The following is a 25692-nucleotide window of genomic DNA, read 5'->3' as shown; positions in this document are numbered from 1 at the left end:
CTGCTCTGCGAAGGAAGAAGGTTTTTGTCTCAGTTCCCCATTAGATTGTCTCACTGTGGAACGTACTACGATACCACATCTGACAGTAATAATCAGCCTCGTCTTCAGCCTGAAGGTTGGTGATGGTTAAGTAGCCGTTGTTGCCTGATCGGGTTGCCGTGAATCGGTCTGGGATCCCTTCTCCCCTGCTGCAGCCATCACAGTGCACAAAGCGAGGGCCTTCCCCAGATTTCTGTTGAATCCAGCCAATGTAGTATGGATTGCTGCTGATGGCACAGGTGAGTTTAATTGTCTCTCCTGGGGATCTAGACTGGGAGGCAGACTGAGTCAAGGTGGGCTGTGAAGTGACACCTTTACAAAATGGGGAAAAAGAAGAAATAATGAAGATTTGTTCTATGATCTGGGCCTCCAACAATCCCAGAACTATCCATAAGATCTACCATATTGGACTTTATACTTGCAGACCTGAGAGTTTTTACTGGACAGTTAAACCGAGGTTCTCCACATACTTACATGAGAAATAAGTAAGAAGTGGAAGGAAAACCAGTATCCAGGCCATGGTGCTTTCGTTAAAAAAAAACAACCTTCTTACAACCAAAAATATCTACCTGGGGATCCTTCTACCTTCTTACTTAAGTCCTCCTAGAATGGAATAAATGTCCATGCAAATATATGTACATCGACTGGCTTTCATTGTGCTGGTTTTGGCCAATGAGTGGGGAAAACATTTGCATAAAGGGAATGCTTAAGAAGATGCGTTGATTTAGGCTTTCTGTCATCATGTTGGACTTTGAACAGGACAACTATTAACAGACTTCCTTGGACACTCCATTTCCTCTTGCAATAAAAAGGCAGCTGAAAGGGTCTTTCCTCAGCTTGTTCTGTTGTAATTGCGGAATGACAATGGAAAGACAATCTCCTTCTGGTGTCCTTCCATTTCCAATTTGATTCAACAGAACATTACCCAGAAGAGAAGAGTTGATTTCCCTTTGATCATCTCCAGCATCTCACCTCTGAAGTTCTCCAAGAAGGAGGTCTCATTTTGATGATTGCTTGGATGCTCAATTCAGGGGACGAAGTTCCATTCCTTTATTAATACAGCATGTAATGTGCAAACCAACAAACCCTGCGAGGCTTTAGGATGGGACCTTGTCAGGTAAAGGTAAAGATTCCACTCAGACATGATTCCACTCACACATTTTTTCCAGCTCTAGGGGGCGGTTCTCATCTTTGTTTCAGAGCCAAAGAGCCAGCGCTGTCCAAAGACGTCTCCGTGGTCACATGACCGGCATGACTAAATCCTGAAGGTGCACAGAACGCTGTTCCCTTCCCACCAAAGGGGTCCCAAATTTGCCTACCTGCCTTTTTAGATGCTTTCAAACTGCTAGGTTGGCAGAAGCAGGGACCAGGAACGGGAGCTCACTCCATTACATGGTGCTAGGGATTCGAACCGCCGAGATGCTTTCTGATTAACAAGCTCAGCATCTGAGGAACATTGCCACTGTGTCCCTTGGGGGAACCCTGTATAACCCCAAACACATTTTAGCCCCACAGACTTACGAAGCAATTCCAGAGGAGGTGGAGAAACTGTGCAGTGGAACGCTTTGCAACCCGACAGGTATTTATGGCAGACTGCAACAACATGGGAATCTCCCTCAAAAGAGTATCTGCACATAAAAAGTTCTCCAGAGTTGTCCCACATCCTCCTCTACACAACACCTCTGATATCACAAACTGATGATTAAATCTGCTTCTCTTTCCTTTCCTGACATCTGCAATTCTGCATGAGGTATTTTGAAGCGGGTGTAATTGCTCAGTCTGTTGCACAGGAGTTTCAGGAGTGGTGCCACAAGGTTGGCTTGGCGCATTTCTAGACAGGTGGCACCCCCTGCTGCCAAGTCCAACACCCCATAACTGGGCAACACTTTCTTCCATTGCAAATAAGTCTGAGAGCAAAGAGCCGAGCTTCAACTTCCTTCACTTTCTCCCAGCGCGAAGGCGGCTCCTTGATTGTCCCTTCACACTTGGAGGACTGAACAAGCAAGAGCTACAAAGGACATGGATCTAGGTTAACATTTCTCCACGCTCGTTGTTTTAATCTTGTAACTAAAAGAGTGAAGGGTTTTTTTTCTTGTATTTGTGTGTTATAATTGGATTCTTCTTCTGCAAGATGGATCTCGGGGTCAATCGCTGCCTGGAAGAGACGTCCTGCAGCGCCCCTATATTAGACCAGGGGTGGGATGCTGGGGGTTCACAGGGGTTCAGGGGAGCCCCTAGCTAAGATTCTGTGCAGCTCGCAGAATCCCCAAATCCCACTCCTGTCTGGCCCTGCCCACCCCTCCCCTCCCCTCCCCTCCCAGGAGTCCCCACACAGCCAGTTTTGGATGGAACCAAGAGGAGGGTGTGCACAGAGACTCAGGGAGGGTGAAACAATGGGACAAGTTTGGGAAGGCCAGAAATGGGCCAGCTTCCAGCTTCTAGAGAGCCTCCACAGGCTGGGGAGTTTGTTTTCACATGCCCAGAGGCTGTAGAAAGGCCTCCGGAGCTCAGGAAGAGCAAGAACACCCCCCGCAACACTGTGGTGCAGGAGGCTGACTAGGCCACACCCACTATAGCCACTCGCAGGCAGCAACCGGGCACAGAACCCGTTGCTAAAATTTTATGAAGCCCACCCGTGTATTAGACCAAAGAAACATCAACGCAACCTTTGGGCAACTCTCTGCTCTGCGAAGGAAGAAGGTTTTTGTTTCAGTTCCCCATCAGATTGTCTCACTGTGGAACACTCCACCACTGCTATACCACATCTGACAGTAATAATCAGCCTCGTCTTCAGCCTGAAGGTTGGTGATGGTTAAGTAGCCGTTGTTGCCTGATCGGGTTGCCGTGAATCGGTCTGGGATCCCCTCTCCCCTGCTGCTGCAGCCATCACAGTGCACAAAGCGAGGGCCTTCCCCAGATTTCTGTTGAATCCAGCCAATGTGGTATGGATTGCTGCTGATGGCACAGGTGAGTTTAATTGTCTCTCCTGGGGATCCAGACTGGGAGACAGACTGAGTCAAAGTGGCCTGTGAAGTGACACCTTTACAAAATGGGAAAAAAGAGGAAATAATGAAGATTTGTTCTATGATCTGGGCCTCCAACAATCCCAGAAATATCCATAAGATCTATCCGATTGGAGTTTATACTTGCAGACCTGAGAGTTTTTATTGGACAGTTTAAGAAGAGGTTCTCCACATACTTACATGAGAAATAATTAAGAAGTGGAAGGAAAACCAGTATCCAGGCCATGGTGCTTTCCTTCAAAAAAAATCCCTTCTTACAACCAAAAATATCTACCTGGGGATCCTTCTACCTTCTTACTTAAGTCCTCCTAGAATGGAAGAAAAGTCCATGCAAATCTATGTACATTGATTGGCTTTCATTGTACTGGTTTTGGCCAATGAGTGGAGAAGACATTTGCATAAAAGGAATGTATAAGAAGATGCGTTGATTTAGGCTTTCTGTCATCATGTTGGACTTTGAACAGGACAACTATTAACAGACTTCCTTGGACACTCCATTTCCTCTTGTAATAAAAAGGCAGCTGAAAGGGTCTTTCTTCAACTTTGTTCTGTTGTAATTGCGGAATGACAACGGGAAGACAATCTCCTTCTGGTGTCCTTCCATTTCCAATTTGATTCAACAGAACATTACCCAGAAGAGGAGAGTTGATTTCCCTTTGATCATCTCCAGCATCTCACCTCTGAAGTTCTCCAAGAAGAAGGTCATAGTTTAATGATTGCCTGGATGCTCAATTCAGGGGACGAAGTTCCATTCCTTTATTAATACAGCATGTCATGTGCAAACCAACAAACCCTGCAAGGCTTTAGGATGGACCTTGTCAGGTAAAGGTAAAGATTCTAGTCAGACATGATTCCACTCACACATTTTTTCCAGCTCTAGGGGGCGGTGCTCATCTTTGTTTCAGAGCCAAAGAGCCAGCGCTGTCCAAAGACGTCTCCGTGATTACATGACCAGCATGACTAAATCCTGAAGGTGCACAGAACGCTGTTCCCTTCCCACCAAAGGGGTCCCTAATTTGCCTACCTGCCTTTTTAGATGCTTTCAAACTGCTAGGTTGGCAGAAGCAGGGACCAGGAACGGGAGCTCACTCCATTACATGGTGCTAGGGATTCGAACCTCCGAGATGCCGAACTTTCTGATTAACAAGCTCAGCATCTGAGGAACATTGCCACTGGGTCCCTTGGGGGAACCCTGTATAACCCCAAACACATTTCAGCCCCACAGTCTTACGAAGCAATTCCAGAGGAGGGGGAGAAACTGTGCAGTGGAACACTTTGCAACCCGACAGGAATTTATGGCAGACTGCAACAACATGGGAATCTCCCTCAAAAGAGTATCTGCACATAAAAAGTTCTCCAGAGTTGTCCCACATCCTCCTCTACACAACACCTCTGATATCACAAACTGATGATTAAATCTGCTTCTCTTTCCTTTCCTGACATCTGCAATTCTGCATGAGGTATTTTGAAGCGGGTGTAATTGCTCAGTCTGTTGCACAGGAGTTTCAGGAGTGGTAGCACAAGGTTGGCTTGGCGCATTTCTAGGCAGGTGGCACCCCCTGCTGCCAAGTCCCATCCCCATAACTGGGCGACACTTTCTTCCATTCCAAATAAGTCTGAGAGCAAAGAGCCGAGCTTCAACTTTCTTCAAGGTTCCTTCACTTTCTCTCAGTGGGAAGGCGGCTCCTTGATTGTCCCTTCACACTTGGAGGACTGAACAAGCGAGAACTACAACAGACACGGATCTAGGTTAACATATCTCCACTCGTTGTTTTAATCTTGTAACTAAAAGAGTGAAGGGTTCTTTTCTTGTGTTTGTGTGTTATAATTGGATTCTTCTGCAAGATGGATCTCGGGGTCAATCACTGCCTGGAAGAGACGTCCTGCAGCGCCCCTATATTAGGCCAGAGTGGGATGCTGGGGGTTCACAGGGGTTCAGGGGAACCCCTAGCTAAGATTGTGTGCAGTTCCCAGAATCCCCAAATCCCACTCCTGTCTGGCCCCGCCCACCCCTCCCCTCCCCTCCCCTCCCTAGAGTCCCCACACGGCCAGTTTTGGATGGAACCAAGAGGAGGGTGTGCACAGAGACTCAGGGAGGGTGAAACAATGGGACAAGATTGGGAAGGCCAGAAATGGGCCAGCTTCCAGCTTCTAGAGAGCCTCCACAGGCTGGGGAGTTTGTTTTCACCTTCCCAGAGGCTGTAGAAAGGCCTCCGGAGCTCAGGAAGAGCAAGAACACCCCTTGCAACACTGTGGTGCAGGAGGCTGACTAGGCCACACCCACTATAGCCACTCCCAGGCAGCAACCGGGCACAGAACCCGTTGCTAAAATTTTTGAAGCCCACCCGTGTATTAGACCAAAGAAACATCAACGCAACCTTTGGGCAACTCTCTGCTCTGCGAAAGAAGAAGGTTTTTGTCTCAGTTCCCCATCAGATTGTCTCACTGTGGAACACTCCACCACTGCTATACCACATGGAACAGTAATAATCAGCCTCGTCTTCAGCCTGAAGGTTGGTGATGGTTAAGTAGCCATTGTTGCCTGATCGGGTTCCCGTGAATCGGTCTGGGATCCCCTCTCCCCTGCTGCAGCCATCACAGTGCACAAAGCGAGGGACTTCTCCAGATTTCTGTTGAAGCCAGGCAATGGTGCTTGGATTGCTGCTGATGGCACAGGTGAGTTTAATTGTCTCTCCTGGGGATCCAGACTGGGAGACAGACTGAGTCAAGGTGGGCTGTGAAGTGACACCTTTACAAAATGGGGAAAAAGAAGAAATAATGAAGATTTGTTCTATGATCTGGGCCTCCAACAATCCCAGAACTATCCATAAGATCTATCAGATTAGAGTTTATACTTGCAGACCTGAGAGTTTTTATTGGACAGTTTAAGAAGAGGTTCTCCACATACTTACATGAGAAATAATTAAGAAGTGGAAGGAAAACCAGTATCCAGGCCATCGTGCTTTCCTTCAAAAAAAAAAATCCCTTCTTACAACCAAAAATATCTACCTGGGGATCCTTCTACCTTCTTACTTAAGTCCTCCTAGAATGGAAGAAAAGTCCATGCAAATCTATGTACGTTGATTGGCTTTTATTGTGCTGGTTTTGGCCAATGAGTGGGGAAAACATTTGCATAAAGGGAATGTATAAGAAGATGCATTGGTTTAGCCTTTCTGTCATAATGTTGGACTTTGAACAGGACAACTATTAACAGACTTCCTTGGACACTCCATTTCCTCTTGTAATAAAAAGGCAGCTGAAAGGGTCTTTCTTCAACTTTGTTCTGTTGTAATTGCGGAATGACAATGGAAAGACAATCTCCTTCTGGTGTCCTTCCATTTCCAATTTGATTCAACAGAACGTTACCCAGAAGAGAAGAGTTGATTTCCCTTTGGTTATCTCCAGCATCTCACCTCTGAAGTTCTCCAAGAAGAAGGTCATAGTTTAATGATTGCCTGGATGCTCAATTCAGGGGACGAAGTTCCATTCCTTTATTAATACAGCATGTCATGTGCAAACCAAGAAACCCTGCAAGGCTTTAGGATGGACCTTGTCAGGTAATGGTAAAGATTCCACTCAGACATGATTCCACTCACACATTTTTTCCAGCTCTAGGGGGCGGTGCTCATCTTTGTTTCAGAGCCAAAGAGCCAGCGCTGTCCAAAGACGTCTCCGTGGTCACATGACCGGCATGACTAAATCCTGAAGGTGCACAGAATGCTGTTCCCTTCCCACCAAAGGGGTCCCTAATTTGCCTACCTGCCTTTTTAGATGCTTTCAAACTGCTAGGTTGGCAGAAGCAGGGACCAGGAACGGGAGCTCACTCCATTACATGGTGCTAGGGATTCGAACCGCCGAGATGCCGAACTTTCTGATTAACAAGCTCAGCATCTGAGGAACATTGCCACTGGGTCCCTTGGGGGAACCCTGTATAACCCCAAACACATTTTAGCCCCACAGTCTTACGAAGCAATTCCAGAGGAGGGGGACAAACTGTGCAGTGGAACACTTTGCAACCCGACAGGAATTTATGGCAGACTGCAACAACATGGGAATCTCCCTCAAAAGTGTATCTGCACATAAAAAGTTCTCCAGAGTTGTCCCACATCCTCCTCTACACAACACCTCTGATATCACAAACTAATGATTAAATCTGCTTCTCTTTCCTTTCCTGACATCTGCAATTCTGCATGAGGTATTTTGAAGCGGGTGTAATTGCTCAGTCTGTTGCACAGGAGTTTCAGGAGTGGTAGCACAAGGTTGGCTTGGCGCATTTCTAGACAGGTGGCACCCCCTGCTGCCAAGTCCAACACCCCATAACTGGGCAACACTTTCTTCCATTGCAAATAAGTCTGAGAGCAAAGAGCCGAGCTTCAACTTTCTTCAAGGTTCCTTCACTTTCTCCCAGCGCGAAGGCGGCTCCTTGATTGTCCCTTCACACTTGGAGGACTGAACAAGCAAGAGCTACAAAGGACATGGATCTAGGTTAACATTTCTCCACACTCGTTGTTTTAATCTTGTAACTAAAAGAGTGAAGGGTTTTTTTTCTTGTATTTGTGTGTTATAATTGGATTCTTCTTCTGCAAGATGGATCTCGGGGTCAATCGCTGCCTGGAAGAGACGTCCTGCAGCGCCCCTATATTAGACCAGGGGTGGGCTGCTGGGGGTTCACAGGGGTTCAGGGGATCCCCTAGCTAAGATTCTGTGCAATTCCCAGAACCCCCAAATCCCACTCCTGTCTGGCCCCGCCCACCCCTCCTCTCCCCTCCCTGGAGTCCCCATGCGGCCAGTTTTGGATGGAACCAAGAGGAGGGTGTGCACAGAGACTCAGGGAGGGTGAAACAATGGGCCAAGTTTGGGAAGGCCAGAAATGGGCCAGCTTCCACCTTCTAGAGAGCCTCCACAGGCTGGGGAGTTTGTTTTCACATGCCCAGAGGCTCAAGAAAGGCCTCCGGAGCTCAGGAAGAGCAAGAACACCCCTTGCAACACTGTGGTGCAGGAGGCTGACTAGGCCACGCCCACTATGGCCACTCCCAGGCAGCAACCGGGCACAGAACCCGTTGCTAAAATTTTATGAAGCCCACCCGTGTATTAGACCAAAGAAACATCAACGCAACCTTTGGGCAACTCTCTGCTCTGCGAAGGAAGAAGGTTTTTGTTTCGGTTCCCCATCAGATTGTCTCACTGTGGGACACTTTACCACTGCTATACCACATGGAACAGTAATAATCAGCCTCGTCTTCAGCCTGAAGGTTGGTGATGGTTAAGTAGCCATTGTTGCCTGATCGGGTTGCCGTGAATCGGTCTGGGATCCCTTCTCCCCTGCTGCAGCCATCACAGTGCACAAAGCGAGGGGCTTCCCCAGATCTCTGCTGAAGCCAGCCAATGTAGTTTGGATTGCTGCTGATGGCACAGGTGAGTTTAATTGTCTCTCCTGGGGATCCAGACTGGGAGACGGACTGAGTCAAGGTGGGCTGTGAAGTGACACCTTTACAAAATGGGAAAAAAGAGGAAATAATGAAGATTTGTTCTGTGATCTGGGCCTCCAACAATCCCAGAACTATCCATAAGATCTATCCGATTGGAGTTTATACTTGCAGACCTGAGAGTTTTTATTGGACAGTTTAAGAACAGCTTCTCCAATACTTACATGAGAAATAATTAAGAAGTGGAAGGAAAACCAGTATCCAGGCCATGGTGCTTTCCTTCAAAATAATCCCTTCTTACAACCAAAAATATCTACCTAGGGATCCTTCTACCTTCTTACTTAAGTCCTCCTAGAATGGAAGAAATGTCCATGCAAATCTATGTACGTTGATTGGCTTTCATTGTGCTGGTTTTGGCCAATGAGTGAGGAAAACATTTGCATAAAAGGAATGTATAAGAAGATGCGCTGTTTTAGGCTTTCTGTCATCATGTTGGACTTTGAACAGGACAACTATTAACAGACTTCCTTGGACACTCCATTTCCTCTTGTAATAAAAAGGCAGCTGAAAGGGTCTTTCTTCAACTTTGTTCTGTTGTAACTGCAGAATGACAATGGAAAGACAATCTCCTTCTGGTGTCCTTCCATTTCCAATTTGATTCAACAGAACATTACCCAGAAGAGAAGAGTTGGGGGCTCCTTGATTGTCCCTTCACACTTGGAGGACTGAACAAGCAAGAGCTACAGCAGACACGGATCTAGGTTAACATTTCTCCACACTCGTTGTTTTAATCTTGTAACTAAAAGAGTGAAGGGTCTTTTTCTTGTATTTGTGTGTTATAATTGGATTCTTCTTCTGCAAGATGGATCTCGGGGTCAATCGCTGCCTGGAAGAGACGTCCTGCAGCGCCCCTATATTCGACCAGTATTGGGCTGCTGGGGGTTCACAGGGGTTCAGGGGAGCCCCTAGCTAAGATTCTGTGCAGTTCGCAGAACCTCCAAATACCCCTGTCTGGCTTCGCACACCCCTCCCCTCCCGGGAGTCCCTACGCGGCCTGTTTTGGATGGAACCAAGGGGAGGGTGCGTACAGAGACTCAGGGAGGGTGAAACAATGGGCCTCCCAGAATTGCAGGAAGGCTGGAAATGGGCCCTTTTCTGCCTTCCAGAGAGCCACTGGAGTCCCGGGAGGCCGTTTTCACCCCACCAGAGGCTCAAGAAAATGTGCCGGAGCCCAGGAAGAGCAAGAACACACACACACACTGTGGTGCAGGAGGCTGACTAGGCCACGCCCACTATGGCCACTCCCAGGCAGCAACCGGGCACAGAACCCGTTGCTAAAATTTTATGAAGCCCACCCATGTATTAGACCAAAGAAACATCAACGCAACCTTTGGGCAACTCTCTGCTCTGTGAAGGAAGAAGGTTTTTGTTTCGGTTCCCCATCAGATTGTCTGACTGTGGAACGTATAGCTATACCACATGTGACAGTAATAATCAGCCTCGTCTTCAGCCTGAAGGTTGGTGATGGTTAAGTAGCCGTTGTTGCCTGATCGGGTTGCCGTGAATCGGTCTGGGATCCCTTCTCCTCTGCTGCTGCAGCCATCACAGTGCACAAAGCGAGGGCCTTCCCCAGATTTCTGTTGAATCCAGCCAATGTAGTATGGATTGCTGCTGATGACACAGGTGAGTTTAATTGCCTCTCCTGGAGATCCAGACTGGGAGGCAGACTGAGTCAAGGTGGGCTGTGAAGTGACACCTTTACAAAATGGGAAAAAAGAGGAAATAATGAAGATTTGTTCTATGATCTGGGCCTCCAACAATCCCAGAACTATCCATAAGATCTATCCGATTGGAGTTTATACTTGCAGACCTGAGAGTTTTTATTGGACAGTTTAAGAAGAGGTTCTCCACATACTTACATGAGAAATAATTAAGAAGTGGAAGGAAAACCAGTGTCCAGGCCATGGTGCTTTCCTTCAAAAAGTCTCCCTTTCCAAAACCAAAAATATCTACCTGGGGATCCTTCTACCTTCTTACTTAAGTTCTCCTAGAATGGAATAAATGTCCATGCAAATATATGTACATTGACTGGCTTTCATTGTGCTGGTTTTGGCCAATGAGTGGGGAAAACATTTGCATAAAGGGAATGCTTAAGAAGATGCGTTGATTTAGGCTTCCTGTCATCATGTTGGACTTTGAACAGGACAACTATTAACGGACTTCCTTGGACACTCCATTTCCTCTTGCAATAAAAAGGCAGCTGAAAGGGTGTTTCTTCAACTTTCTTCTGTCGTAATTGTGGAATGCCAATGGAAAGACAATCTCATATTGGTGTCCTTCCGTTTCCAGTTAGATTCAACACAACATTACCCAGAAGAGAAGAGTTGATTTCCCTTTGGTTATCTCCAGCATCTCACCTCTGAAGTTCTCCAAGAAGAAGGTCTCATTTTGATGATTGCTTGGATGCTCAATTCAGGGGACGAAGTTCCATTCCTTTATTAATACAGCATGTCATGTGCAAACCAAGAAACCCTGCGAGTCTTTAGGATGGACCTTGTCCTTGTCCAAATTGCCTTGGACACCACCTTTGCCCTGGAACAAAAGGGCAACAAAAGGATTTTCCTTTGTTGAAACTGTTCTGCTGCAATTGTGTTTTGGTTGTAAAACAAAAAAGGGTCTCATTCTCTCCTTTTATTTGCTTCCTCTAAATAATACCTCTGATATTGCAAACTTTATACAACCCAATTCTCTTTCCTTTCTTGAGATCCGCATGAAGTATTTTGCAGCTGGTGAAACTGCTCAGTCTGTTGCACAAAGAAGAGTTTCGGGAGTGTTGGCAGATGTTTGGTGTGGTGCATTTCTAGGAAAGTGGCACCCCCTACCATCGAGTCCCATGACCCTACCTGGGAGACATGTTCTCCTATTCAAAATATATTTCACAGAAAGGTGGCCCCAGACCCAAATTTGTTCAAGGTTCCCTCTTTCTCTCTCAGAGCAAATCAGGTTCTTGAACACCCTTCATACTTGGTTGAGGTGGGACACCTGGGTGTCCAGAGAAAATTAGGCGATCCTTTCTGGCAGAAAAGCAGAGGAGGAAAGCGCACAACTTTCCAGGGGCTTTGGGGATGATCCATGATTATGATTGGAATAACTGAGTTCAGAATCATAGCTTGGCATGCTGGAATGTAGTGCAAAGGAGACATCTTCTGAACAGAAAAGAGCGTGGAAATGTAGGTGGTGATGCACGGAGGCCTTGAAGTCAGGGGAGGTATTTCATTAAGTTCCTCTTTGGTGTTCCTCACTGTGTTACCCAACGTAACAGTAATAGTACCCTTCATCCTTTGCCTGCACGTTGTTGATAGTCAAGAAAACAATTTCCTTGGGGGTGTTTGTAAAAGTAGAGAAATGACCAGAAGCCTCTGGGCTAAACTTTGTCTCTCTGGAGGTTGTATTATAACATAGGAGAAATCTGGGACTTTCTCCTCCCTTTTGCTGGTACCATGAGGAGTAACGAAAATGGAGGCCATTGCTGATCTTGCAGGAGAGAATTGCTGATTCTCCAAGAGATGCAGAGCGGGCAGTTTCCTGAGTATAGTTGTACCTGACCGTGATACCTGGAGAAAGAAAATCAACATAAAGGAAGTAGGAATAGATTACTGTATGTTTGCAGTTATTGTTTTAATGCTGGGACAAAACATGTCGGCTATTTTGTCTTGTCTTCCTGCCAATCAAATTGATTATTGTTCTGCCAAAGGGATGTCTTGCTCGATAATCTTCCTGAAAGTAACAGCCTGCCGTGCCTTTTCATTACATCCAAGAAAGACCAAAGCAACCTTTGAGCAACTCTCTGCTTTGCAAAAGAAGGAGGTTTTTGTTTCAGTTCCCCATCAGATTGTCTCACTGTGGAACATTCCACCACTGCTATACCACATGTGACAGTAATAATCAGCCTCGTCTTCAGCCTGAAGGTTGGTGATGGTTAAGTAGCCGTTGTTGCCTGACCGGGTTCCCGTGAATCGGTCTGGGATCCCTTCTCCCCTGCTACAGACAGAATCACAGTGCACAAAGCGAGGGCCTTCCCCAGATTTCTGTTGAATCCAGCCAATGTAGTTTGGATTGCCGCTGATGGCACAGGTGAGTTGAATTGTCCCTCCTGGAGATCCAGACTGGGAGGCGGACTGAGTCAAAGTGGGCTGTGAAGTGACGCCTTTACAAAGTGGGAAAAAAAGAGGAAATAATGAAGACTTGTTCTATCATGGGTGCCTCCAAAATTCCCAGAACCATCATTTGGATAGACCACATTGGATTTTATCTTAGAGAGATTTCCTGGGATAGTTGAAGAAGAGGTTTCCCACATATTTACCTGAGAAATAACTAAGAAGAGAAAGGAAAACCAGTGTCCAGGCCATGGTGCTTTCCTTCAAACAGTCTCCCTTTCCAAGATCAAGGAATATCCACCTGAGATCCTTCTGCCTTCTTACTTAAGTCCTCCTAAAATGGAAGAAAGGTCCATGCAAATAGAGGTCACATGATTGGCTTTCCTTAATTCTATGAGCCGCCCTCCTCAAAGACTAGCCAATCAGGTCAAAGTAGATTGGATTCATGGAGAAGACATTTGCATAGAAGGAAGTCTTAAGAAGATGCGTTATTAAGGTTTTTGGTCATAATATGGGACCCCAATGGGATAAATTGCCTTGGGACACCACAATTGCCCTGCAACAAAAGGGCAACAGAAGGCCTTTTTTGGAGGTTGAAAGTGTTCTGCTGTAATTGTACTTTGGTTGCAAAAAGTTTCCCATTCTCTCCTTTGATGAATAATACCTCTGATGTCAAAAACTGCTTTATACAACAAAATTCTCTTTCTGGAGTTCTGCACGAAGTATTTTGCAGCTGGTGTAATTGCTCAGCCTGTTGCACAGAGTAGAGTTTTAGGAGTGGCAGCAGAAGACTTCTGGGCAAGTGGCACTCCCTCCTGTCATATCCTGTGACCATACCTGGGGGAGTCCCCCTCCCATTCGAAATATATTTCAGAGAAAGTTGCCCCTTTCCCTCTCAGAGCAAATCTGCGTCTTTAATGTCCTTCACACATGGCTGGGGTTGGATGTCCAGAGAAGATGATGCAATTATGAGTGGTAGAAATATTGGGGAGGAAATGAAATAATCTTTTTATGGCTTTGTAGATGTTCCATGAATGGAACTCTCTTGTCTTAAAGTTACCAAGTTTGGAGACCTCTGTTAGAATGCTTTAAATGGCGCAAGTGAAGCTTAATTATGGGAGAAGGAAAGGAAAGGAAGGAAAAAGGAAAGGAATGGAAAGAAAAAAAAGAGAAAGAGAGGAAAGAAAGTAAAGGAAAGGAAGAAGAAAGAAAAAAGGAAAGGAAGGGAAAAAGGAAAGGAAAGAATAAAGGAAAGGAAAGAAAGGGAAAGGAAAGGAAGGGAAGGTAAGACATTCATGAAACCTGCAATGATGAAAATTCATCTTGGAGTTTCTTAATTAATGAACTGGTTTTTCAATTTTTGTTTTCCTCCTAGGCTAAGCATAATTGTTCAACTGTAAAATGTCACGGTAGAAAATGAAATCAATAGCTTACTAAAAAAGTGAGAGGTATAAAGGATGTACGCCTATATCATTACATTGTTTTATTGCTGATGCAAAAAAAAATGAGCCTTGTCTTTCTGTGCATCAAATTCCTATATACCCTATATCGGGGTGGCCAACCTTCTGGACGTCAGGGACCACCAAACTCATAATTTTAAATCCCATGGACTAGAGACCCTGGAAATATCCCCAAAAAAGTCTGCAGGAAAATTCCCCATCCAGTTTTCCTACCAATTGATCATTCTTTATTTGGGATTGCAGGATACCTTCTCTAGCTCTGTTCTCGGGGGGAGTGAGAGAGAGAGAGAGCTCTTGGCTTCATGCAAGGAAAGCAGCAGAAGCAGCAGAAGTCTTTCTTTCTCTCCCCCAAACTCCACCAGAAATGAGTCTTTGTAAGACTTGTCGTGCTAGCGCAGCCTCTTTCTTCATCAGCTCTTCATGGACCACTTTATTTTCATCTTCGTCTACTTACTTTGCTTGTTCTTTTGGACTCCAGTCATATCGAGGGAGCATTTTAACTTCTTCATTAGCTTTCTCAGCAACATGAACATTAAACGTGCAATCACAAATGTGGGAATGGACAGCTTCTGTTCTGACGTTTTGATTTTGATGGTTGACTATTTGAAGCTTCTCAGATCATTTGAAATTGCTTTGATTCATAACCATTCAGATTATGTTTGTACATGCACACCTACATTATTAGTGGCCAAGGAACCATATAGCTTGCTAAATCATTATTTCAGATAGGATTGGTAATGCTAACAAAGTGAGGATTTAAATCTGATGAAGGCTGATTCACCATTAAACAAGATATTTCCTAGCTGGAAGTTGAGGTATTATTAAGTGTTGTACCTTATGATTCCTGACTCTTGACAAATGTATCTTTTCTTTTATGTACACTGAGACCATTTGTACCAAGACAAATTCCTTGTGTGTCCAATCACACTTGGCCAATAAAGAATTCTATTCTATTCTATTCTATTCTATTCTATTCTATTCTATTCTATTCTATTCTATTCTATTCTATTCTATTCTATTCTATCCCTATCCCTATCCCTATCCCTATCCCTATCCCTATCCCTATCCCTTATTCTGTTCTGTTCTAGTCTAGTCTAGTCTAGTCTAGTCTAATATTCCATTTTATTCTATTCTAATATTCTATTCTTTATTTTATTTTATTCTCTATTCTATTCATGAAAAGGAAAGAATTGGAGTCTCAAAGGTGCTTTTTCAAAAGGCAATTGGACTATGTTTTTTTTTTCCTTGAAAAAACATAGATCTCATCCAGGAGGCTTCTTCAGTTGAGACAACCATGATCTGGATGATTGAGAATTTCCATAGAAAAAATGGGAGATATTTTAAAACCTGAATTGTTGGCATACAAAATAGGAACTCTGTACTGAATGCAGGTGCCTGTTGGGAATTGGCAAAAGATTTTAGTCAGTAGCCCATAAATCTTGATGATGTTGGTGATGAGGAAGATAGGGAAGAAAGTATCAATAGTGATAGGCGTCTTGGGGCGCACTCCTAAAACATCTGGAGCATCATCTGAACACATTGATAAAATAAACCCAGAGAAGGCAATGTCAAACTACTACTAAAATCTTGCAAAGAAAACTGCAGGGACCTATCCAGGCAATTACTAGGAGACAACACTGACTTGAACACACACACACACACACACACACACACACACACACACACACACACAAAGATAGTGTTCAGATATCTGAACCTCAAAGCAAACCAACCACAGTTCAGTCTAGCAAGTTGTGCAAGCCCAACTTGGGTGATCCATTTCCAAATCAGTGGGTCCTCTGAACTTAGAGAATTAAATTTGAGAACCACAGTCGGGCTAACACAATTTAGGAGAGGGAGCCCTGTGTGCTATTTTGGTTTACAAACTTAGTTTATTCTTAAAACATCCAACATAGATGATAAAGCAAAGCATTGTGTATGGGAATGGTTTCCCCATGTATGGTCACATGCAAACCAAGGACATAATAAGATTGGAAGATTTTTTTAAAACTTAGTTCTGTTGACCAGAGCATTTAGAGAAGTTAAGCTATTAAATTTTGCCCAGTGTAGCAAAATGAACCAAGATCTCCCTCTTGTGTCTAAAGATCAAATAATCACAAAATGTTAGCACATTATTTACGGTGTTGTTGTTTTTTTCAATTCTTATTTTACAATGTATTCAATAACTCAACATTCAGTGCATCTTGGCACTTTTATTCTGAATCATAGTAAACGTCTCTCAGATGACAAATGTGAACAATCACCTCTGAATTGAAGTCTATGAAATTCAAAAACTAGCAATATACTATAAAACCGATGTAAATTGTTGGGTTTTATCATGACAGCAAAGCACAGATTGTCTTGAAGTCTTCAAAAAGATATTCTCCAGGGAATTTTGACCATGCTATTCCATGTTTGTTTGAACTACCTTCTGTCTCTGGTGAAAGAACTCTACTTCCAAGTAAATAAACATAGAATTGGACATTTGGCATTTTAGAAAATGTCCCGTTATCCCAAAAGTTCCAGGGTTACCAATTCTTTTTATTATCATTATTATTATTATATATTTTATTAAGTTTTCGCATTTTAAAAACATAAAACTTTATACATTAAGACATCTTTTGCATCTCCTTACATGTTTCAGTATATGTATTTACTTATTCCTTTACCATTACATCTTACTCTTGCTATAAATCAGTATCTTTTATCCTTACACATCAATCTTCTCCATGGTATATTTACATATTTACATATTCCCTCATTCTTTTTCTAATTGCAATTTTATTTTGTTTTTATTTCTAAACCACTCATACCAGGCATCCCAGGCCCTATAATAAATTGAATCTTCTCTGTTTTTATTTTCATCGTTAGCCTGTTCATCTCTATACAATCTTTTTTTTTTTTTTATAACCATACCTTCTGGTGGACCCCTTTTTTCTTTCCAGAGTTGTGTGTATGAAATCCTTGCAGCTGTTAATATGTGTAACATGATATATCTGTCTGTTTTGTTGCATTTTTGTGTTATTATACCTAATAAAAAAAGTTTCCGGATTAAGCTCAGTTTTCTGATTTGTGATTTCTTCTATCCATTTTCTAAATATTGGAGTACGATCATATACACAGGGTTACCAATTCTTAAGGGAGAATTAAGAACATCTTATGTTTTGTAAACATCTCTTTTCTTCTTAAAGTTGAGAACAGCTTCAACTTCACTTCCTCGCTTGACTTGCATCGCTGTGAGCTTACTCAAAACCGTAGCTTCCTCCACAGTAATATGTAGCTTCGTCTTCTGGTTGGACGTCGGTGATGGTTAAATAATATGTGTTGCCTGATTTGAAGCCAGAGAAGCGATTGGGGATCCCGTGACCTCTGGAGTAACTGGGAGTCAACAAAAGTCGTGGTGCCTGTCCTGCTCTCTGTTGGTACCACGAGACCGCATAGTCTTCATAACCAATCATCAGGTAGCAGGCAAGTCTTACGTTGTTCCCAAGAGCTGCAGATTGGGAAGCTGGTTGAATCAATCCAACCTGAGAAACAACACCTGGGATATATGAATTGTAGGTGGTATATTAATGACAAGCAAGCAAGCAGGTAGTTTGACAGCTCACAAGTTGACATATGGATAGAATAGAGCTGGAAGGGACCTTGGAGGTCTTCTATTCCAGCCCCCTGCTCAAGCAGGAGAACCTATATCATTTCAGGTAAGTCTAGTTTCTTCTTAAAAACCTCCAGTGATGGAGTGCCCATGATTTCTGAAGGCAAACTCTTCCACTGGTTAATAGTCCTCACTATTAGGAACTTTTTCCTTGATTCTAGATTACTCCTATCTTTGATTAGTTTCCAATAATTGTTTCTTGTCCTGCCCTCTTGAGCTTTGGAAAATAATTTGACCTGCTCTTCTCTGTGGGATCTTCTGAGAAACAACCACAAAACACAACCCTGATTCCTGAATAGGATCCACAACCCTCTAATCAAGGACCTACCTAAGAGAAAACCACACTTCTACCAACAAGAGCAGGGCCAGTACTGTATATAAAGAGGGAGCAACCCCCACACTTACTAGCATTGAAGACATTACCTAGTTGGGTAATGAAATGCCTGCAAGCAAATAGCTCAGAGAGTACCAAGGACTCCACAATCTAGTGTTACATTTCAAATAAATATACCACAAACGATTTCCCTCCACCCTATATATCTAGGTCTTACCTGTCCAGTAACTGAGAAATAGAAGGGAAAACAAAATCTGTTTCATGATCCTATCTCGGCAAGGAAGGCAGCTTTTATTTTTAGTTTTTTGAGAAAGACACCAATATGGAAGTTCTCCTTTCTTAAATTAAACCCAGAGTTACAAAATAGCACTTTTATGCAAATCTATCTTGTGCTCATCAGGTCTCAGGGGGATAGGTGATATCGCTGCAAAAACAAAGACCAAGCATGCATGGTTGTGGTAGGAGTAATTCTGGCTATATATACCCGTGTGTCTTCAGGTTAGTCTGGACTCCTGGTGACTTCCTCAACTCATCCTTGCTGGTTCCTTGGCAACGTTTTCAGAAATGGTTTGTCCTTGATTTGTTCTTCCTAGGGCTGAGAGACAAGGACTGGCCTAAAGTCACCTGAGTTCTTACCAAAGGAAGGACTTCAGCTCATAACCTCTCAGTTTCTAGCCTGATATCTTAAGGAAAGAGAAAGTGGTCTCTAGTTGTGATGAAAGCTATCCAAGATGCTGCTAACATGCCAGATGTGGTTATGATGGGAAGGGAAAATCCATCAGTAGGATTTCTTTCTTTCTTGAAGGTTCTGCAAACAGATACAACATTTTTTTTTTTGGAAGGAGGAGAAACTATTCTGTAGTGTAGCGAAGATCTGGAGAAGGTCTTGGACGTGAGGGTAGCGCCATTTTCATGGTCTTCATCTTTGCTTTGTGGCACTCTGGAGATTGTTCCTGTTAAAGGTAGGCTAAACACAAGCATATGATTCTCAAGGTCCATGCCAAGTTGTGTGTTCTCCAGGGCAATTCTTTGGTCACTACCAGGGCCCCCTGTCCAGTGTCAGAGAAATCAGGAGATCCAGGCAGTTCAAATAGGTAAACAGATTTATTGCAAACTTGAGCTCTATAAGAATCTGAACTACTAATGGTCAAAGCAATTGGGTGGTAGATAAGGAATTGGCAGTGGGCTGGATTTAGTTCTTTGGTGGGAACGAAGGAACTCATAACTGATGATGTTTGACCCATCCCTTGGACTCAACCTGGACATCTCCCACGTCACCAGCTTCATTGGTTCCTTGGTCACTTGCTACCAACTCAACCCTCCCCTTGTAGACTTCCATTGACATTTTGATTTATTCACAAAGACAAAGCATTTCCTTAAGACCATGTGAAGGTCAACCATTCCCCACCCCAATCCTTGGATTTCAGAAATGACACCTTCTCAAGGTAGGCACATAAAGAAACAGCTTTATTCAAACACAGAAACCTAAACATTGGGTGGATGCAAACTGCCGTTGCTCTTTACCCCCATCAGCCACTATTATAGAAGTTTCTGACAATTCCAAATATTCTGAGCTTTTTAAAATATATTGAAAGAAAAAGGTTATTTTCCAACATTCATATGGCTTTCTAAATTCAGGGCAAATAACTTTAAGCAGCTTGAACCACTCTAGACGAATGGTTAAATACTCCAGTCAATCACTGCAATGGATGTGAACGATTTGCTAAATTTTATAGGTGAAATAGCCATCCAGGGAAAACCATTCCATTTCAAGTTTTCTTGTACTCAATCCTTTCTACTTTTACCTCATCCCCGATGAGTTGATACACATAGGTAACAATGACAGAGGACTGAACATCCATCAGAACAAAGGAAGGAATTACATCCCTGGAAAGAAGAAACGTTCGGAGTTGAAATAGGAAGTAATTTCTTCACATTTTGCTGTATTAGTTCATTTTAAAAAAAGCAGTCTTAATAAAATCAGGTCTGAATTTCTATCACGCACATTACGCTAAACTATGACATAGTATACTGTTTCTGGATTAATTCCTGGCTAAAAAAGGGCTTTTGTTCAGGATTTATTTATTTAGGTAGGGCATTTACAATTGATTTACAAATTTCGTTTAAATAAAGCATTAGCAAACATATACATAGAAGATATCTGGAGAATACAATATAAGAGATAAAATAATTAAGATAAAACCACAATAAAATCACCATAATATGGAGTCATAGAATTGCATATGGAATAGATGTTATAATTTGATGTCTAAGGAAGCTGACCATGTAACAGCTTCTTAGGGGGCTGTGATAAGATCTTCCAAGGATTTATTGAAATCTTCTATGATATATAATTAACCTTAATTTTTTTCCCCCAATTGCAACCACCTAGTTAAAACAAAACGGGACAAATGTTGGTAGAAAAGACTAATAGATTTAGTGGAGGTGAACATGCTTTGTATTTAACCCTTGAACACAATGATGGCAAAATTAAATCATCCTACGGTTTAAAGAACAATTTCCCAATCTGATTGTTACAGGTTCCCATGGTAGTTATTCAGAAGTGGGACAATTCCTTCGTATTCTTCCTTTGCTCTATTTTAGAAAACAAAATGTAATTTTCACTCACGGTTTTCAAGAAGAGTTTGGATGTCCATTTGTCTGGAATTTGTACAGGGTCCCCTGCTTGATTAAGGTGTTAGATGAGAAAACTTCCAAGATCCCTTCCAACCCTGTTATTCTATCTTCTACTTCACTTTGCTTGGGTCTTCTCCATTTAAGGCTATGCCTGATCATCCACCCAACAACCAGCAATTGAAAGAGATGCTCTCCACACACACACACACGCACACACACCGAAAAACCACCCCTTGGAATGTGTAGTTCTCACCTTTCCAGAGCACTGTAGGCCCCTGTGGCTGAACCAGGATTGATGTAGAACTTCTTCTCATGTTCTACTGCCTCAAACTTATGAGTGTGTCCAGATATTAAGATGTCCACGTCCAGCTGCCTCTGCAGGATCGCCAAGCTGGCCAAATCCCCCCAGGGCATAATTTGATGTCCATGGATCAGACCAATTCTGAACTGTCCAACAGTGACAATTTTCTGCTGGGGGTAACTCGTGCCCTGCAAAGACCCATGTCAAGGATTAGCCAATACAGAACTCAGTAAAGATAATCCTTGAGGACTCCTTGGTGCTTGCTGGTTTCCTTGCAGATATTTCAGTACCCATACTAGGTAACATCATCAGGACTAGAAAACAAGCAAATTCAGGGAGCACAAGGACCACACAGTCCTCCTCCTTTCCCCCTGCCACCAACCCCATCCCTTTCTAGCACTGATGGTGTACCTAGTTGGATAATGTAATGTCTGCGAGAAAGCAACCAAGTTGCAGAGAGCATCAAGGACTCCTCAGGTCAACCCTGAGCTACAAATTTTATTTGTCTTTTAATGACCCCATAATCCCTTACATCGGGGTGGAGTCAGGGCAACTGAATGGAGCTGAGTGATTACTGGCCGGATGTCTTTCCTGTTGCCAATGCAGAGTTCACAGCCATATACTCATTGGGCCCCAAAAGAGAAATATCTGTTGCTACCTAGGATCGAACTCACAGCCTCCTGATTGTGAGGCGAGAGCTTCACCTCTAGGCCACCGTACCACTCAAACCCTCCCAATTGCAGCCATAACTTGAGGACTATCTGTAGTGCCTGAGATCAGGACAGGCTTATACTAAAATGCAGGCTGAACAGTTTTATCTGAGCCTTGGTTTTGAAGTCAACTGTGGTGGCTTGTAAGCCAAAGTGTATGTTTTAGCTGATTGTGTGAATGCATCCATTATCATTTTTCAGTGTGCTTTTATGAAAACAATGATTGTGACTCAAACCATCATTTCTAGCCTAGTTCTTAAGGATGCTTCAAAAATATAATAGCTTGCTTTCACATGGTGTAAGTTTATCCACTGTGGTTCAACACTGTAGATCAGGGGTCTTCAAACTTGACAGCTTTAAGACTTGTGGACCCAGAATTCCTCCTCCAGTCATGTTAACTCAGGAATTCTGGGAGTTGAAGTCCACAAGCCTTAAAATTGTCAAGTTTGAAGACCCTTGCTGTAGATGAACCCCCACACCCCAAAATGATGCTTTGCTTAATAAAACACAGATAGGACAAACCATGTTTAGGAACATAGACCTTGGGAATGAGAGTTGTGTATGGCTCTCAAAACTTGGCATACATAAAACTCTTTTATGGAATTCTAATTTTAAGGCAGAAATGAAAGTTCTGCTATCATCTAACAAAAGCGGCCATTAGTCTGAATTTACAGCTAATGGAATCAAGTTTGTCAACCTAAATCCATTTCCTCTTAGGAACAATAGGGGTTTTTTTTAGCTCAAAAGACTAATGCTAAACTAGGTTTAAGTCTAAGGAACATTAAAGCATTGGTAACCACCATAATATAAGTAGAACCTCCATGAACATGAGAAAAAAACGATGCTCTTGAACTTTCAATGGGAGGAATGGATGAGCTTCAATTGCCCAAACCAGAATCAGCCACGTTCTCCAATCTCCTACCTCATCAAAGTCCCCTCTAACGATGTGGACATCTCCAGCCAGCGTCCTCAAATAATCATAGCTCTCCTTGGTGCAAAGATTCCCAGTGCAAAGGATATGTTGGATCTTGCCTGGAACAAGCAACTTTTTAAACTTGGTTGGAAGGCTGCTACATCGGTGTGGGATGTGAAAGTCACCTATCACTAATACCAGCTGAAGGGGAAAAGAGGTAAAGTAACAATCAATACCTGGAACACTCTACCTGAATCCATTGTTTAAGCTTCAACCTCGAACTTGTCTTCTGTGGACCTCACTCCATTCCTAAAAGGTCCTTAAAGCGGGCATGCATAAGCGCACCAGGGTGCCTACTGTCCCTGGTCCTACTGTCCCCATTTATCTGTATTTATTTCCTTTGTTCTTGTTTATGTTTATACTTATACTTGTTATCTTGTCCATGATTTGACAAATAAATGGAATGGAATAAAGTAGAGAGTCCACTGCAACATTTAGTAACCATTGGTTCAATTCATTCCAAAGGTAATACACTTCCAAATTTCTTTTGTCACTGTGGAGGACAACAGAAACTGAGGACATGTTAAAGAAGTTGTGTTATAGCAACACGGAGATATTGTTGGTTGTAAGAGGAGAATAAAGGAAATTCAACGTTTAAAAAAAAATAGATAATGCAGTCTAGGGGAACATTCAAAGAAAAGCTCCTTCAAACCTAGCACCAGTCACAAGCATTTTTTTTTAAATTATCCAACCATTTCTAAACATTAACCAAACTGATTAGTTTAGCAGCTTCAGATAGTTTAAAAGCTAAGGGCATTGTTACAAATTGTCCTCCTGTTTTGGAGAATTAACCAAGTGGTAAGTGGTGAAGATAAAGGGAACTATCTAATTATTCACGCCAATGAATCATTCTTTTAAAACTACCAAAAAGTTTTGGAAAACCCTGAAATGTGAAAACAAAATTGATTCCTTCCTCTTTAGCTTTTTACCTGGAATAATTTTGAAGTTCAGAATTTTAAGAGGGTATTGGAATATTGGAACAAATGCTGTTGCTTTGTGTGTTGCCTCAAGAGACAAACCTCAAATATTATTCAGCTGCAAACATTTTTAATGACAAGAGTCATTTTCAGCATTGAAATTAACTGGATTTTTGTTGCTGTTACAAATCCACATTTGATCTAATGCACAGTCCTAATGCACCTACCCGCCCCCCCCAACACACAAACCATTGTAACTCAAATGCAACTAAGCTTATCCAAAGAACACATCTTCAACTACAAGTATAGTCCAACAGACAGAGTTGGAAATAAGATTTCAGGACTGTTATACAATAATCCTAAAGTTACCTTTTCAAGTAAAGAAACACCCAATAGGTAGATAGCTGAATCCCATTGCTATCTACCTGTTAATTTCTGCTCCATAGATTCAGAAATGCCTTTGAAGGGGTCTCTAAATGTTTAAAAACTCCAACACGTATGCATGAGAGAACCAACCTAGAACTAAGGAGAAAAATTCCAGACAGTTGGAACAATTAACCAGTGGAACAACTTGCCACCAGAAGTTGTGGCTTCTCCAACACGGGAGGCTTTTAAGAAGAGACTGGACAGTCACTTGTCTGGAATGGTATAGGGTCTCCTGCTTGAGCAGGGGGTTGTCTAGAAGACCTCCAAGGTCCCTTCCAACTCTGTGATTCTGTTAACAGGGCCCCACTCCCACCACTCTTTCATCCGAAGCGAAGATTTAAAACTATCCCTAGAATCTCAACTCAAGCAGACTTGCTTCCAGGTGGAAAAAAGGCCACACTAAATTAACCAAGGGGGACCCAAAAATATCTTTCTCCTCTACTCACCATCTTGCTGAATCTCTGACTCTGGTCTGGGTTAGCAAGTTGCAAAGCAAACACACTAAAAAAAAGCAGGAATACAGGTTGCCAAAGGTCAGCTGTTACCCTTTGATTGAACGACTAAGACAATGCAAAACCACAGCCACACCCCCTTAAGGGCTCTTTATATTTGTATTTAGTTTAATCCTGAAAGTTCTTACTTGCAAAGGCTTCCTTTTAAAGCAACAGCCTGCTTTGAATTCCAAAATCTGCTGTACAGGTAAGTCCATGACTTACAAGGGTTCAATTAATAACGGTTCAAAGTTACAACAGCACTGACCAAAGTGGCTAAGCACCGTTTTTCACCCTTGCCACCATTGCAGTTGTGACAAGAAAGGTTGAAAAATGGAGCAAAACTCACTTAACATCTGTCTTGCTTAGCAACAGAAGTGTGGAGCTCAATTATGGGTCATATTGGGGTTGAGTTTTGTTTCCGCTCAGTTGACAATCATGGGAGTGAAATTTATTGTACAGGATCCTGAATTTCTTGTGAGGTTCATAGGAACGATTATAACAAATGTGAGGAGGCTAGAGTGGTACCCCTTAAATCTCCCTTCCTCTGGGAAATCCTCCGGAACATGACATGATTTGCTTTTAAGGAGGGGAATTTATTTAACAGATAACAGAGTTGGAAGGGACCTTGTAGGTCATCTAGTCCAACCCCCCGCCCAAGCGGGAGACCCTACACCATTTCTGACAGATGGCAGTCCAATCTCTTCTTGAAAGTCTCAAGTGATGGCGCTCCCACAACTTCCGAGGACAACTTCTGTTCCATTGGTTGATTGTTCTCACTGTCAGAAAATTTCTCCTTATTTCCAGGTTAAATCTCTCCTTGTTTAGTTTCCATCCATTATTCCTTGTCTGGCCTACAAGCACTTTAGAAAATAGCTTGACCCCTTCCTCCCTGTGGCAGCCCCTCAAATATTGAAGGACTGCTATCCTGACTCCCCTGGTCCTTCTCTTCACTAGACCAGTCAAGCCCAGTTCCTGCAACCGTTCGTTGTATGTTTTAGCCTCCAGTCCCCTAATCATCCTGATTGCTCTTCTCTGTACTTTTTCTAGAATCTTAACATCTTTTTATAGTGTGGTGACCAAAACTGGATGCAGTACTCTAGGTGTGGTCTTACTAAAGCTTTATAGAGTGGTATTAGTACC

At 43.0% G+C, this 25692-nt stretch overlaps 2 protein-coding genes across 4 annotated transcripts in view; both read right to left on the bottom strand.

Moving 5' to 3' along the window:
- LOC113453526 (immunoglobulin lambda-1 light chain-like) overlaps positions 1–25692 on the bottom strand; it is a 62409-nt gene that overhangs the window by 34223 nt on the left and 2494 nt on the right. The window contains exons 1-2 of one of the 3 annotated variants that reach the window (XM_087913271.1): positions 3243–3303; positions 63–351 (exon numbers count right to left, since the gene is read on the bottom strand). The exons of 1 other annotated variant lie outside the window; for it this stretch is intronic. In XM_087913271.1, coding sequence (XP_087769397.1) covers positions 63–351; positions 3243–3288 — 335 coding nt within the window. In that variant the 5' untranslated portion in view covers positions 3289–3303. Of the gene's footprint in view, positions 1–62; positions 352–513; positions 643–3242; positions 3304–25692 lie in introns of those variants that run through there. One more of the 3 variants, XM_087913270.1, reaches the window with a different exon arrangement.
- On the bottom strand, positions 19729–24767 carry LOC113452328 (vacuolar protein sorting-associated protein 29-like). The gene is made up of 4 exons (XM_087913449.1): positions 24699–24767; positions 22665–22856; positions 20985–21220; positions 19729–19981 (listed from the first exon to the last, which is right to left on the bottom strand). Exons 1-4 carry the CDS (start codon positions 24765–24767, stop codon positions 19864–19866), a joined length of 615 nt encoding a protein of 204 aa, XP_087769575.1. The 3' UTR covers positions 19729–19863.

Source organism: Pseudonaja textilis, chromosome 15 (genome assembly GCF_049901715.1).
Source record: "Pseudonaja textilis isolate UNSWEBS1 chromosome 15, rPseTex1.2, whole genome shotgun sequence".
Classification (NCBI taxonomy): Eukaryota; Metazoa; Chordata; class Lepidosauria; order Squamata; family Elapidae; genus Pseudonaja; species Pseudonaja textilis.
The sequence above is the reverse complement of the archived record's forward strand: the minus strand, read 5'-3'. Positions and strand labels throughout refer to the sequence as shown.

Coding starts and splice junctions, on each gene's coding strand:
- LOC113452328 (XM_087913449.1), bottom strand. CDS start 24,767: ATGGACTTACCTGTACAGCAGATTTTGGAATTCAAAGCAGGCTGTTGC. Junction 22,857..24,698: donor TTAAAAGGAAGCCTTTGCAA/GTAAGAACTTTC, acceptor TTTCCCCTTCAG/CTGGTATTAGTGATAGGTGA. Junction 21,221..22,664: donor TTAGAGGGGACTTTGATGAG/GTAGGAGATTGG, acceptor GGGTCTTTGCAG/GGCACGAGTTACCCCCAGCA.